This window comes from Electrophorus electricus, chromosome 17 (assembly GCF_013358815.1).
Source record: "Electrophorus electricus isolate fEleEle1 chromosome 17, fEleEle1.pri, whole genome shotgun sequence".
Lineage (NCBI taxonomy): Eukaryota > Metazoa > Chordata > Actinopteri > Gymnotiformes > Gymnotidae > Electrophorus > Electrophorus electricus.
Genome location: NC_049551.1, coordinates 16,907,543 through 16,922,542, shown reverse-complemented (window position 1 = coordinate 16,922,542; position 15,000 = coordinate 16,907,543). Strand labels below are relative to the sequence as shown.

The window sequence follows — 15,000 nt, the reverse complement described above, 5'->3', positions numbered from 1 at the left end:
GAAGAGTGAGATGTAGAGGGAGAGATGAAGAGTGAGAGATGAAGAGTGAGGGGTGAAGAGTGAGATGTAGAGGGAGAGATGAAGATTGAGGGATGAAGAGTGAGAGATGAAGAGTGAGGGGTGAAGAGTGAGATGTAGTGTGAGAGATGAAGAGTGAGGGGTGAAGAGTGAGAGATGAAGAGTGAGATGTAGAGTGAGAGATGAAGCGTGAGAGTTGTAGAGTGAAGGATGAAGCTATGAGAGAAGCATTGCAGCGTTGCAGAGGCAGGATGTAGGCGTTCCCTCCTTGTTCTCCAGCACCTCCGCCCTGTTTTCATGCTAGTTAATGACCACTTACTGATTTTGTGAGTCCTTAAACGTTGTTCCGTTGTTCCTTTACTCCACGTCTCATTCCAGTTCACACACCACAGCAAGTACAAAGGGCCTCAAGGTATCTATTCACCTTTGAGATTTTGTAGCATAAACCCTGCAACCTTTAAATTGAGCACAAATAAGCAATCACCCCAACCCAAAACAAACCAGACTAAGTTTCGCACAGACCTTTTTTCATGCGTCACCAGATTTTGGCCATCGCTGGCTACGCTGCTATGGGAAGGGTGAGCTATGCATACAATGTGAGTTGAGCTGTGTGTGCACGCTCACTGCATGCGCTCACTGTGCACGCTCACTGCATGCGCTCACTGTGCACGCTCACTGCGTGCGCTCACTGTGCACGCTCACTGCATGCGCTCACTGTGCACGCTCACTGCATGCTGGACTGCAGCAGGTTCAGTGTGAAGATTCTTCTCAGTGCTGAACAGCACAGGGGTTTGATGTAAACACAAACGCCTTGGCAAATGTGAGATAAGGCTACTGAAACAATATTAGAGGCATCCCATTAGAGGCAGCTTAGTCCAGGGTTTCGTCACCACCCGCAGAATCTGGTTGACTCATTTTCAACACTGGTTATTTACTAGTAAACATCTCACTGAAATGAAAGTGAGGATTGCAGTATCTCACTAAATAAGATCTTGTGTGGTGTAATCCACAATGCCAGGATGCCAGGTTTTGCAAAGCCCCCATGTTTTACTCATGCAGCATAGAATGGCTGGGTTATTTTCAGACGTCTGGTTACAGAAAAGCCAGCTCAGAAAACCAGCAAACTATATACAGCAGCTGATACCATGTCAGTTTGTGTCCTTTCGTCATACAAACACATGATATCTGCAAAGCCACGATATCATCATGTGATGTGCAGTTCGTAGCTGATCCATACTGCTGGTCTTTCACTGTAGCTGAGGGATTTGATACAACCCTGCGTAAAACTACCCCTCATCATTTCAACAGGCGCGTGTTAAAGGGGCCATGTTTATGACGCACGAGTCTGTCTGCTTGTACTTAACTAATTTTAGCTGTTTTTTTTTTCAGAGATGCTTTTAAGACACCAAACTCATTTATGTCTTGACTGTTTGATTTCTGGTTTTGCGGCAGTGTTAGGTTCTGTTTGATCGTGATTCTAAGCCTCATTAAAATGAGCTGTTTTGATTCATGTTAGAGGGGGTGATTTGTCACGGACACATTATTCAGAGAAAGCCAAATGAGCGGCAGTCACAGGTGAACAGCTAACAGTAGACCTGATTCTCTGCAACACGCTTCCCTGCAAAGTTGTCTGTTTTACGATTTCATCTTTGTCCTGAAGTGACATGAGCACTGCATGTCAGGGCTCCTCAAGGGTCTTTGACTGCCTTGATGAGTCAGAGATTGTGCTCAACAGAAATGAATACAGAATCTCCAACAGAGAGCACAGTTGCTGTGCAGCCCTGCGTGTCCATGTCTGTAGGCCCCCATTTTTGGTCTCTGTAAGGTGTTCTTTAAGGTTTTCATCTATGAAGGTTTTAGCTTCTGTGTTTTGCGTTCGGTCATTTCTGCCAGATTGAATTCCCATCGGTAGAAACAGGCTTTTCCAGCTGTTAAGCTCCTGTAGTGCTCTGTAACGTTGGCTGGCCAGAACCTCCCTCGTGGGGCCCCTTGACGCTTGCACTCAGACATCCAGTCACACAGTCTCTAGCAGACATACACACACACGCACGCGCACGTGCACACACCACAGCCGGCTCTGCAGCACGTCGTAGCGGAGCGGGTGAGCGGAGTTCCGGAGAAGAGCTGTCTGCTCATGCTGTAGCAGCCCTCCGCGCGGGAAGACTGACCACGGGGCAGCAAGGAGGATCTGGAGGAGCAGAGAAGATTAGCACGTGCTAAGAGCTAAGAGAGAGGGCGGGAGGGAGAGAGAGAGGGAGAGTTGCAGCGTGCACCTCTTCTCACAGATGCCCAGGCTGCAGTCAGACCACCCAGCCAAACACCAGGTGTGTGACGGGTGCCAGACGTGTGGACCGAATCCAAGAGGCAATGCGGGCTGAGCTGAGCTGATACGCCGCTGCCCCTCTGCTCCGCTGGCGCTCCTTTTCCTGCCTGCCCCAAACGTTCTTCTCTCGTCCTTCAGCAAGCAGGGCTGGATTAATCACAGCTGTCTGCGGCAGGAGGATCGATCGTTCACATCGCACCTCACTTTGCTCCCCAAGTCCGTCCGCCGCTCAGCCGAGGAGGAGGAGGAGAGCCAAGGAAGGTGCGCTGCCCCGGGACGGCTCCGCATGGCAACCCGACGGTCGGCCCACGGGAATGGCGGGAATGCCTGCTCCTCCAGCGTCCTCGGAGATGCCGGTGTACGGATCCCTCTCTGAAATGAAGCCTTTTTCTCCTTTGGAAGACTTGGAAAGACAAAGCAGGAGGGACTATGGCATCCCCCACCTCCCACACGGAAAATGACCATGTGACTTCACGATGAGGATGTGCCAGGATGGATTTGACATCTTAGCTGGGAGAATTCCGCGAAAGAGGCAGGAAAGTTGCTGTTCCCGCGCCGCTCACGGTCTGTTTCTGCTCTACTACTGAGCCGTCCTGGTTTTGCTCCCTTCTGTTGTCCCTTTTTTCTAGTGCTTGACTGGCCCTCCATTTTTCAGCGTTGCCTGTTTTGTTGCCTTAAAACTGTTGTTGCTGTGGAGTGTCTTCCATCTCTGCTGTGTAGAGTAGACCAGTGCAAAGAAAATGTACTCTATGTCCACTAGCATCCTACACGTCTGTGAGAAGTTTCAGAAGAACTTTAAAGGAAGTCGGTAAAGAGTGGAAATAATGGTTCTGTCCAGACTCAGTATGAATGACACTCAAACTGCACCTCTGCTTAAATGAAGACCGGCTGCATTTATACAGGAAGGGACCAAAAAATGATGCAAGTGAATAACTTCCCGTTCAGGAGGCATTCCTGGATATGGTGAGTGCTGCTTTGTCCTAATGTGCAGCGGTGGCTGTTAGCTTGTTATTTATAGGCCAGGCCCATACATAGATCTGTAGTATTAATCCTGTATGGAAGCTTGGTTAGAGGAGCGGCATTCGCTGGCTCGGTCCAGCTGGAAAAGAGAGGCGAGACTAAGGCCTGCGTGTGGGAGGGGCCTGCGTGGTACCAGCTGTCGCGGGGGTGGGGCGGGGGGACGCCCAGCACACTTTAATGGCCCTGCAGAACGGAGGGTCACCAAGCTATATATATATATGTCGGTAAAATGTTGAGGAGAATTAACATTACTCAGTGGTTTCAGGTATGAAGTGTACCGGGAGGTGCAGGACACACAGTGATGTGTGATTTCCTAATCCTGACCGTAATCCTAATGTTTGGGTGAGTACATCACTGTGGTCCAGTAACAGTGCGATTGCTTGTGGTTTGGGGGGAACTGGGACCACTGGTGCCTCCAGGACTCACAGCTTCTCAGAGGTGTCCTTTTGGCCCTGCTCACGCCACACGCATCACTTCGCGGCAGGACTCTGCATTGTTGATTTGGGCTGAGTGACAAACAAACAAATAATCGAGTAGAAGGGTCCTAAGATGATGGCGTAAACGACAGTGCACACGAGGTTAACGCAGGTTGAGTGCTCGGCATGTCAGCTGTGCGTTCCCACCCACACCCGGAGCACTTTCCAAACATTTGCAGAGAAAACAAAGGAGCCGTTTGCATTTTTTTCAATGGGCTCTAATTACTGAGTTTTTGTTACTGTCCTACGAGCTCCAGACACAGCTGTCTGCAAGACAAAAAATGATCCGAACGGTTAGTCGGCCGGAGGTTAAAGCAAGGTTAACCGAGCTTCATCGCGACTTCCGTACGAGCTGTCGGTGGGATTAACTGTATATGGTACCAGAGAGGTGTGTGAGAGCATGCGTAATTTGGACTGTAGACTCAGCCTTAATCCCTCCGGTTGTATGTCTACATGTGTGTGTGTGTCGTAGCCTGCAGACGCAGATCAGATATCTCCACCACCTCAGTGTCAGTTGAGGTTTCATGAGAAAACTGGAGCCTAGTCCTTGTTCAGCAGGTTGGATCAATGACAGCTATTAATGTACCTGTTAATATCTGTTAAGACTTGCCTTTTTGAAACGAAACCAACTTAAAAGTATTAAACATAAAAGCAATTGCCCTAAACTACTGCTAAATCACATTTAAGAAGATTTATTTAAGTACAATGTATTTGATTTGATTTTTATATCATTTATGGAATTTTGGCAGGATACATGTGTGAATGACCTTTACGCCTCTGCCCAAGGATGGGGACAACAGGACAGTGGAGAAACACAGAAGGAGCGCAGGACTAGAAACAAACAAACAACTTGTACAAGGAGGCGAAAGCCATTAGTAAAAACACAGAGCAGAACAGGGTACAACTTAACCAAGACGACTACAGAGCAGAACAGAGTGAAATGCTGGCTGGAGCAGGGAAATTGAGAGGATGCATGCAGGGGGACATGGGAGAGCTGAACCAGAGAAACGAGAGGCAGGGAAAGAAAAACAAATGCACATGGCCAAGCTGACAGACTAGACAGACAAGCTGTGGAAGCCGTGACACCTAACGTATGACAGAGCAATTTTCCTCTCTCCTGGTGAGATCAAACAGTGTTGATATCCCTACAAAATACATTTAACTAGCTATGTTTTAATTTAAGGGCTCCTGAATGTTTTTATAAAAGCTAATGGACGTGAAGCAAGTGGGATTTTCCAAAAAAACCATACCATAGTCACACAGTTGAAAGAAATGACTGAAAACACGTGACATGCCTGCATTCAAGATCTGTGAATCCTCAGGCTTTTATCAAAATGGAAACGCTGCACAAATAGGTCAGCATAACATCCAATAGGCTCCTGCACTATTTAACAGTGCCGCTACCATCTCAAGTTCAAAACACACACACACTCCAACGCTTTATTCAGGTGCTCCCAGCTTATGCTTGTGAGTATGGTGGTGTGCTTATTTTTTGAGTACATCAAAGAGCACTGAATGCTGAAGACAATAGGAGTGAGGGGGTGTAATGTTGAATACGCTGCAGGAAGATGCAATGTTGTATCCACAAAAGGACAAGTAGATGAGGTGACTGAAAAGTAGTGGAACAGTGTTTTTCAACTCCTCTTTCTCCATATCCTGATCTATTTTAGGTACGTACATCAGTTCACCCTGAACATGTTGACAAGGCAGCAAAGCTTGTTTTTCTGACCTTTGAATTTCAAATTTCTCCATACATATGCTGGTGACTTGGAACTAATTGGTCTGATCTATTACTGACATATATATATATATATATATATATATATATATATATATATATATATATATATATATATATATATATATATAATACAAACAAAATTACTCTTTTCATGCTATACTGCTTAATGCTATACTGTATTAAGCCATAGTCATAAAACAAGCACGCAAAAGATAGTGTTAGAGAGTAGGGTTATAGAGCTGAGTAGAGGAGTAGAATAGCCAGCAGACTGCTTGGAGTGTGTGTGTGTGTGTGTGTGTGTGTGTGTGTGTGTGTGTGTGTATATGTGTGTGTGTATATGTGTGTGTGTGTGTGTGTGTATGTGCATGTGTGTGTGTGTGTGTATGTATGTGTGTGTGTGAGATACAATATTCAGCTTATGAGAATATACATATACATCTCATCACTGCTGAAAATAAAATAACTCCTGTGACTTCTTAACTGGTCTTGTCTTTGTTGTGTAGTTGAACATTTTTAGTTTCTCACTTTAGACGGTTAGATTTGCTTTCTAGTGCCTCATTTCAGGGTGTGTGCGTTTGCCTACAGTGAAAGGTAGGCTCATGCTTCACCTGCTCAGGCCACGCCCGCTCCGGCCACGCCCGCTTAGGCCACGCCCTCTCCTCATACCAGTCCTTTGCCTCAGGTGGGACTGCATCTGAGAGGTAGCTGTTACAATCTTTGGTCTTGCTGAGCGATGCCACAGGCTAATGTCCATATCCATGTCAGCCTGAAGGGTCTTGTGTGGTTGCAATTCATTTGTACTGTCATGAATTTGATGTGCAGAGAATATCACAGGGATTGCTCAGAAGAGGACAAAACTAGTCATCTACGCGCAACCTGATATCACATTGGTTGTCCTGCTGTCCTGTCTGCATTGCATGTGTTGACCCATGCTTGGCTAGTGGAGACAGCGTCACTGAGCTTTGACTGGACTTCTCGCTAACGTCAGTGAGGGAGGTGAATAAGTTTCAATTTCAAAGGCATGTCTAGAAATACCACTCCTGCTACACAGAGGAAACAGATGTGTCTCTTGCAGGACGCTGGCAAGTTCAGACAGCCAGGAGAGCTGAAGAATACGTTTTTTCAGGCATTCGTGACTAAAGTAACGTTACCTTGTTGTGTAAGTATAAAGGGTAGATGCCAACACCATGAACAGATGCTGTTATACTCATAATGCTCCATTCAGATGGACTGAGTCATGGTGTGACTGGTGTGATGTCAGATGGGAAGGTTTCCCTGAGCACACACTGCTAATATGTCACCAGTGTTTGTTTAATCACTCATCCAGTGAATCAAGTAGATGGTTTCCTACAGTAGGCCAAATGGCAGCAAACTAAATGCTGAGGCTGTTTGGCTTATTTCCCTGAGACTGAAGGTTAGTTATAGCTACTAGCTGTAGCAAACACACACACTGGCTTTTGTCAGGTGTTTGCTGAGAATACTAGGCCTAAGAACTTTGCTGAGAATATCTGTGGAGTTCATTTAAAGACCAATATCTCAGTATTGACCAGATCTGTTTGCAAAGTAATTTCACCTCATCACTTATAAGGCCTTGCACTTAGCACCTTTTTGGGTGTTTTTGTTTTTTTCTTGTTTGAATTTGTCTCTGGCTTGGTGAATTAGATTTTTATTGCCACGCTACGTTTTGCTACACATTCATTGTAGGGCTGTGGCTGTTAGACCAGCCAGCGTTGGACTCAGACGCAGTTTTCCAGTGGGAACCGCAGAAAACGTGCGGCCTGCAGCCATCAGTCAGCCGCTCAGCCACACCGAGACACGGTTGGTTCCGCCCTGGACAGGTTCTGCACGTCAGTCCGGGGGTTTGGGGAGCTGTGCCACATCGCTGCAGCGACTCGCTCCTGTCCCGCATCCTGTCCTCGGTGCCTCACTCCCGCACCCCGAGCAGATCTCGAGTCGGTCGTGGCGTTCCGCGCACACAACCTGAGTCAGCACATCAGCGTGCGGGTCTGCTCTCCGTGCGGAGTGGGGCTGCCTGGTGCCGCATTTCAATGCGTTACCGATTTAACGTGCCTGGACAGACTGCCAACAGTGTGCACAGTTCTCTAATAGTCGATTAACAAAGCAGCAAATTTGTGTGGGTGCGCGTGTGTGTGTGTGTGTGTGTGTGTGTGTGTGTGTGTATCTGTGTGGCTTGATTTCCCCCCTATATCGGGCCCTCACCAATCACATGACAGCGTCACTAGTCTGGGTGTTTCCTGCAAAGCCACCTTTTTAGACCACGGCGATACTGACATCCTGTTGGTATGCCGCATTATCGCGAGGATAAAGGCAGAGAGAGGCAGCGCTCTTCCGAGCTTGGATTAGAACTGTGGTTCAAATCCCATCCAAACACAAAAAGGTCTCCTGGATTTTGCACCTATTGTGTGTTGCACCTCATTACCAGTAAAAGCTGGACCCTGCTGTACAAATGTGCACGTGTTTAATGACGTGGACCACCAAACGCAGACACACTTTTCTTGAACCAGGTGCCCGCAGTGGGGCATTTGTACTATTCCACTATATTATAGAAGAACCCTAGAAGTTTCTCCAGACCCTCACAGTTAGTTGACTTCCCTTGCTTGAACACACATGATTTTACTCACCATCTCCTGTAAATGTCAAGCTCTCTCCTGAGCTAGAGCAGAGCGAGGAGATGTGGCTGGTGCTCTGTTCCCCCAAATGTCCTCCCTGTGTCTGCGCAGAAGAGCTCATGTGGAGGACCCTGCCTGGAAAGATCTCAACCTTTTTCACTCCCTTTCTGAGGAATCCATTCACTACGTTTAAAGGAAGATTAAGCACGTGCCCTTCTTTTCTGGATTTTTGAGGGATCTTTAGTCTGCTGTGCTCACTTGTGACCTTTCTTACAAGTCTGTTCTATGAAACACACCTTTGTATTTCAGAGAATTTTGCTGGGTGAACATCTGTATGACATCAGTGTGTTTCCAGCCCAGATAATGGAATAAGCCATTACTGTGCTAAACCCACACAGCCCTTTCTAAACCCCTCTGCCCTAATGACTTTAGCAGTGCTTTCATGTCTGCTAGCCCTTTGCCTGTTAATATGTTGCTTCCAAGAATTCAGAAAACTTGGACGTAAACATTTTGAGTGTTCTGCCTGTTTATCTTTTTGCTGAGTGTACTACAGAATCAATTCTAAAGAATAATGAAGAAATTACGGCTTTCAACCACAGGCCAAAGTGCGTATAAAATGTAAAGTGCATCTGCAGAGGAAATGGCTCATCGCTTTTTTAAAGAAGAGCCTGGTTTTAAGATTCACCATTTTGTGACAAACCCTGCGCTGCCCTCTACGATCAACACTTGCGGGGAGCATCTATGACCCTTCTGTGACCCTTCTATGCAGTGGAGAACATATTGCATTTTGTAAGGAATGAACTGGAAAGATCCTGTGTAGATCTCATATTCAGAGGTAGATAGACTCATATTTTTGTCTGTTATAGAGTTTATATGCATTTTACACTTCAAGGCATCAGTATTGATCCCTGTATTTCTACAGTATTGTAGTTCATTGGTATATTGGACTCTGTAGTGATGGTTCAGCTAGCACCCGTGCTATTCACGGGGTCCGTGATGTGTTTGTGCTGTGATGGAGGAAACACGCGCAGCTCACCACTGAGTCAGGACCATCCTTCTCATGATCAGCCGTCCACGTGCTGGACAGGGATGCCACGAGGGCTGGGCTTCACACGATTATACGTTTAGCTTCATTTACACACAAAACCCCTCCCAAGAAACGAAACCCAGTAAACCAGTATATTAATGAATGAATGAATGAATTTACGTCGAGGTTGTTTGATTCAATAATCAGGCCACTACCTGCACTGCGAGTCCAGAGCTGAGAGAAACCTCCTGGGAATTAGCAGCACGCAGTGCTGAATTTCACAATGCAAACGAGCTCGGAGACCTTGGGCAAAATTCAGTGGTCTGAGTCTCTTTCAGATCTTTATGTTAATGCTTTATGCAGATTTCCTGCTGATCCTTAAAACATGTTTAATGTAAAATTAAACCATCTTCTCTGTTTCCTGTGAATTTGATTTATAATTTATACTTACAAGAAATGTATCTGGATTAATATCAGGCAATAATGGATACAGAAGTATATGTTGAAACTGTATATTGTTTCATTATGTAAAAAATTGTTGTAGGTTTGGTTGCTCAAGTCATTTTTATGCTAGGATACAGTTAGGGGAATATCTTTTGCACAGTTGGTGTTTACTCTCACATTATAGCTTTCTATGGCCATAAATATATATATATATATAAACCCTGGTATAAAGCCTATATTGGGTTGTCTATTACAGATAATATCAGACAGTTGGGTCTTAAGTTGTGTAATATATGTTGTGTAATTACAGTTTTGTTTATATGAGCATTTTGAGTAAGAATTTTTTTTGTAAGGGTGAACCAATGATTTTGGTAAACTTGCAGGGTGTTTACCTGGTTACTATTTCAGTTTCATTCTAAAAGGAAGCTGCCTTATTTGACACGCTGTTTACATTTCGTCTGAAGGCCCCTCAGCTCACTATTGCCTCGTCGTCCTCAGAATGGAGGCCATTGTTAGTGTTTCTGCATGCAGTCATTAACTGGAGAAGACACGGCCCCTGGGGAGCTGCGCACGGTTTTCCACCAGGGAATGTTGTTTTAGGAAAGCAAATTCCCAGATACAGCTGACGTCACAGGAAATGACGGCGGTTGCTGGGGTACCTCCTGCCCTGGGTTTGGCTGGGCTGGGGAACCAAAGCAAGTTTCTCCAGTGACTCCTCACAAGCACTATTCATAGAAGTTTCCTTCAGCAGTGTCTCTAAAGATGACACAATCATGCTTATTTTAGACATAACGGTTTTGCAGATGCATAAGAACCTTTCCTAACATTAATAAAGGTGATGTCATAGTTCACTGTGACCTCCATTTTGTTTTTGGTCTTTTTTACCGTTGTAACATGTTTGTTAGCGCTGGTGCAAGGTGTTGACTGATTTATTTTTAACTAGTTTTATTCATTTATTTAGTATTTCTGCAAAAGCAGAACAACATACCTTCTTGTTCAGACTCCGTCTCAGTAATTTAAACAAACCAACTTTAACTTGATTTTCCATATTATTGTTTTCTCCAAAAGCAGATTGGTTATTCACCATTTCTTGGTCGGAAACACTTTCTGAACGTTCAAACTGTTCTAAATGCACCAAGAACATTAACCCTCCTGAAAACGGCCAATCCGAGATGTGCCCCTTTCCCTGATGAAAAGAGTCCCTGCCATCGTGTAGGAAGCACGGCTGACCCCACCCCACTACTGCGAGTGCGGTGAATGTTTGGAGCTTATGGAGCGTGCACTAAGCTCCGTGAGCCGTGAGAAGCCAGGGATGTGAGTGATGAGACCTCCTGTAGTCTCTCTACAGCAGAGGGACCCCTGGAGCACGGAGGCCACATGACGGCCCCTAATTAGACCTGCAGCCAGACGGGAGCGTCGAGCTCTCTATGGAGGTCGTGGCCATCTCACTCGCAGTGTGCGTGTGTATCGAGCCACAGGACACTTTCCGCTGAGTGTTATTTTAATTAAGTACTGTTTAGGCAATGAGAAGACCTAAGGACGGAGTAGATTTCATTCCGACGTCCCCAAACAATGGCTTGTTTGTTCTGGTGGTTCGGTCTCTTCGTCCACCATTACAGTCGTGCATTCTGAATAGCTTCAACTCAATCCCTGAAAGTTCCGAGCCACAGAAGGGACGGGCATTTGAGTCGTCTGAGTCACCATCTCTGTGCCCAGGAACGAACGTGTTTCTAGCTTCCGAACTGACCAAAGCTCTTCAGGGAGAGCATCCTGCCGCGCATCTTCACACTCTGGCTTTGTTTAGAGGCAGCAGCTGTACCTGTTTAAGGAGACGGGGGTAGTTGTAGCTGTCAGCTATGTGAGAGGCCAGTCAAGAGTGCACACTTGCTGTTTAGTCTGTAGTCCAGTACGCTTGAGAAGGCAACTAAAAACAGAATAAGTGTTCCCGTGATAACAACATCTTATCCAAACGGTACATGTCAGGAGAACTGTCCTTAGTCTCTCACAGAAATGTCTTGATTTGCAGTATTGCATTTACTCTGATAACTTTTGTTCAGTACTGAGCACAAGGGAAATTTCATCTGTTTCCACCATTATTACCCATTTTGTAATCTAACATTGTAATCTAATTTTCAGTGTAGAAAATGCCAACTAGAAATGACCCTTATGTCCGCATGCTGGGTATGGAGAAGAGTGTTTAGAAATAACACAGTCTATAGGTTGTGCTTGACCCAAAATAGCCTGTTGCAGTGGTTATGTCCTGTTACAGTGGTTATATCCTGTTACAGTGGTTATGTCCTGTTACAGTTGTTATATCCTGTAACAGTGGTTATGTCCTGTTACAGTGGTTATATCCTGTTACAGTGGTTATGTCCTGTTACAGTGGTTATGTCCTATAACAGTGATTATATCCTGTTACAGTGGTTATGTCCTGTTACAGTGGTTATATCCTGTAACAGTGGTTATGTCCTGTTACAGTGGTTATGTCCTGTAACAGTGGTTATGTCCTGTTACAGTGGTTATATCCGGTAACAGTGGTTATGTCCTGTAACAGTGATTATATCCTGTTACAGTGGTTATGTCCTGTTACAGTGGTTATATCTGGTAAGAGTGGTTATGTCCTGTAACAGTGGTTATGTCCTGTAACAGTGGTTATGTCCTGTAACAGTGGTTATATCCTCTAACAGTGGTTATGTCCTGTTACAGTGGTTATATCCTCTAACAGTGGTTATGTCCTGTAACAGTGGTTATGTCCTGTAACAGTGGTTATGTCCTGTTACAGTGGTTATATCCTCTAACAGTGGTTATGTCCTGTAACAGTGGTTATATCCTCTAACAGTGGTTATGTCCTGTTACAGTGGTTATGTCCTGTAACAGTGGTTATGTCCTGTTACAGTGGTTATGTCCTGTAACAGTGGTTATGTCCTGTTACAGTGGTTATGTCCTGTAACAGTGGTTATGTCCTGTTACAGTGGTTATGTCCTGTAACAGTGGTTATATCCTGTAACAGTGGTTATGTCCTGTAACAGTGGTTATATCCTGTAACAGTGGTTATATCCTCTAACAGTGGTTATGTCCTGTTACAGTGGTTATGTCCTGTTACAGTGGTTATATCCTGTAACAGTGGTTATGTCCTGTTACAGTGGTTATGTCCTGTTACAGTGGTTATGTCCTGTTACAGTGGTTATATCCTGTCCTCTCCTCTCTCGCCACATCTCTTCTTCTTTGCGTCTGTCTCTCTGTTTCTTATGGTTCAGCTACAGCACTGGAGCCACTGAACTATAGCTGCAATTAAAACAAAACTAGGGAGGGTTTTTTAAACAAACTATGCTTCCTGCTAAGACCAGTACATATCAAGATTCTTGGAGAGATTAATATCACTAATTGGCTGTTTTACATCTAATGGGCCACTGCACAAATATGAAAACAGAATTGTTTATGACTGAACAGATTACAATCAGTGAATGTATTCATTTATTTTGCCTTGATGTGATGTTTTTAGACCCATCGGGCTGGGTGGGTTACTGCTTAGTAACTACTGCAGAAAATGTTTTAATGGGACTGTCTTATAAGTCTGAATAAGTCTGAATATTTAATTGGTCTGTATTAAAGGTTCTTGCTTCACTTTGCTAAGAACTTGTACCTCTTTTACATATGCAAGCTGACCTGGGATCAGGGTGATGGTATGTAAATGAGGCCTATAGTTGATATTCCATAAATGTTGGCTGTCTACCAGGTCAAGACCCCAGTAAGACCTTTGGAGAATTTTGGGGGTCTGACACGTGTGTGAATAAAACTGTAATATTAATGGGTCGATTAGGAAGGTACTGAACTGCTTCCACGGTTGAATTTGGACTTTGCAAGAGCAGAATGTGAGGTTCTCTGTGACAGAAGTGAAGGAGAAACAGATCTCCTGTCTAAAGCACAGCCGTCCCCAAAATGCACTTCAGAGTTGCTCAAAATGCAAAAAGGATTTGTTGTGAACTGGCGTCTAAATGTAAACAAAGCACTGCTGTGGAACCGACCAGGGTGACAGTCACAGAAAGAAAGACCTTAAACATCAAACAGGTGAAGCTGCTTTGACGTGGATGTCATGGCACGCTGAACATGGATGCTCACGTACATTCCCACCGATTTCTACTGAACCTTTTTAAACATTTGAATGGGACATTGTTGGTCCTTCTCCTGGGATAATGGAAGACCAATAAGATCAGCTTCTCTCAACACACAATAAGGCAAAAATCTAATGTTCAAAAATATATGGGAGTTTATTGCAATAGACTATGAGCACTGTGTACTTTTATTGGGACCCAGTAATTATTACCATCACAGGCAATGGGTATCAAAACAAACAATTAAAGACTCACTCCAATGAAAGTCAAGTTTTGATCCTTGTTAACATGTCCGTGTGGTGTCTTGTATAAGCTACAAGACAAATCGCGAGAGAAATAACGACAATAGCTGAGCTTTCTGGTGTTGGAACTGCAGCGTACCAGTGACTGAAAAACCCAGGTTTGTCCAGCCAGGGTTTTGTGTGTCACACACCTAAGGCACCAATCCCGGCATCTTGCGGGGTTTGGCTTTCCATATCATTAGCATAATGCTAATGTGAAATGAGGCGTGTCAGAGGAGAAGCCTGGTGTAGCTACGTAGTGTATGTTGCCATGTACATATTGAGTTTAGCAAGACCAACCTTATTTTTTATAATTCATTAAATTGTAGCTGACCCTGTAATTTCTTTTTCTTCTTCTTCAGAGTTGGTTTCTGGTCCGAACATGTATGACTGAATTACTCCAGTATTGTGTAGCATATAGCTAGTGATGCCAAGAATGGATTCTCGTGTGTTTGATGTCCAGAGTTGAAGATGAGCAGGTAATCTTGAGTGGCAGGTGAGTGGCGGAAGGCTGGGAAGACAGAGATTAGAGGTGGGGATTACCGGCTTGTTTATAGATCTGTGTGTACTGAATAGAGTTACATCCAGGACACTTCAGGGATTAGGGTTTGTTTTGGAAATAACTTGTAATTTGGATGAACAGAGATGTGTTTTTAGGGTTTTAATGGATTCCAGGAGAGGAATTTTAACACAGTGAGATGTTTAAATACACACCATATATTACATCCACAGTAAATATTTTCTGCTTGATCAACATTCATGGTCATATAAGCGTTCTTTATTATGTTAATATTCATTTCCCACTGAGATCTTATTTGATCCACCAATCCCTCTGCCGTCTTTTTGCTCTAACCGGAGATGCTCACAAATCCAGCCACACGTTTCCCTGTCCAGTCAACCACCGTGGAAACCCACGCTCCAGTCGCCA

The 15,000-nt window shown here is 44.7% G+C and overlaps 1 protein-coding gene across 4 annotated transcripts in view; it reads left to right on the top strand.

The window, feature by feature from the left end:
• Window positions 1-15,000, top strand: part of LOC113584247 (cAMP-specific 3',5'-cyclic phosphodiesterase 4D-like) — a 96,833-nt gene that overhangs the window by 47,949 nt on the left and 33,884 nt on the right. Inside the window, exon 1 of one of the 4 annotated variants that reach the window (XM_035535220.1) lies at window positions 2,597-3,304. The exons of the other annotated variants lie outside the window; for them this stretch is intronic. Coding sequence (XP_035391113.1) covers window positions 3,219-3,304 — 86 coding nt within the window. The 5' untranslated portion in view covers window positions 2,597-3,218. Of the gene's footprint in view, window positions 1-2,596; window positions 3,305-15,000 lie in introns of those variants that run through there. 4 annotated transcript variants of the gene reach the window in all.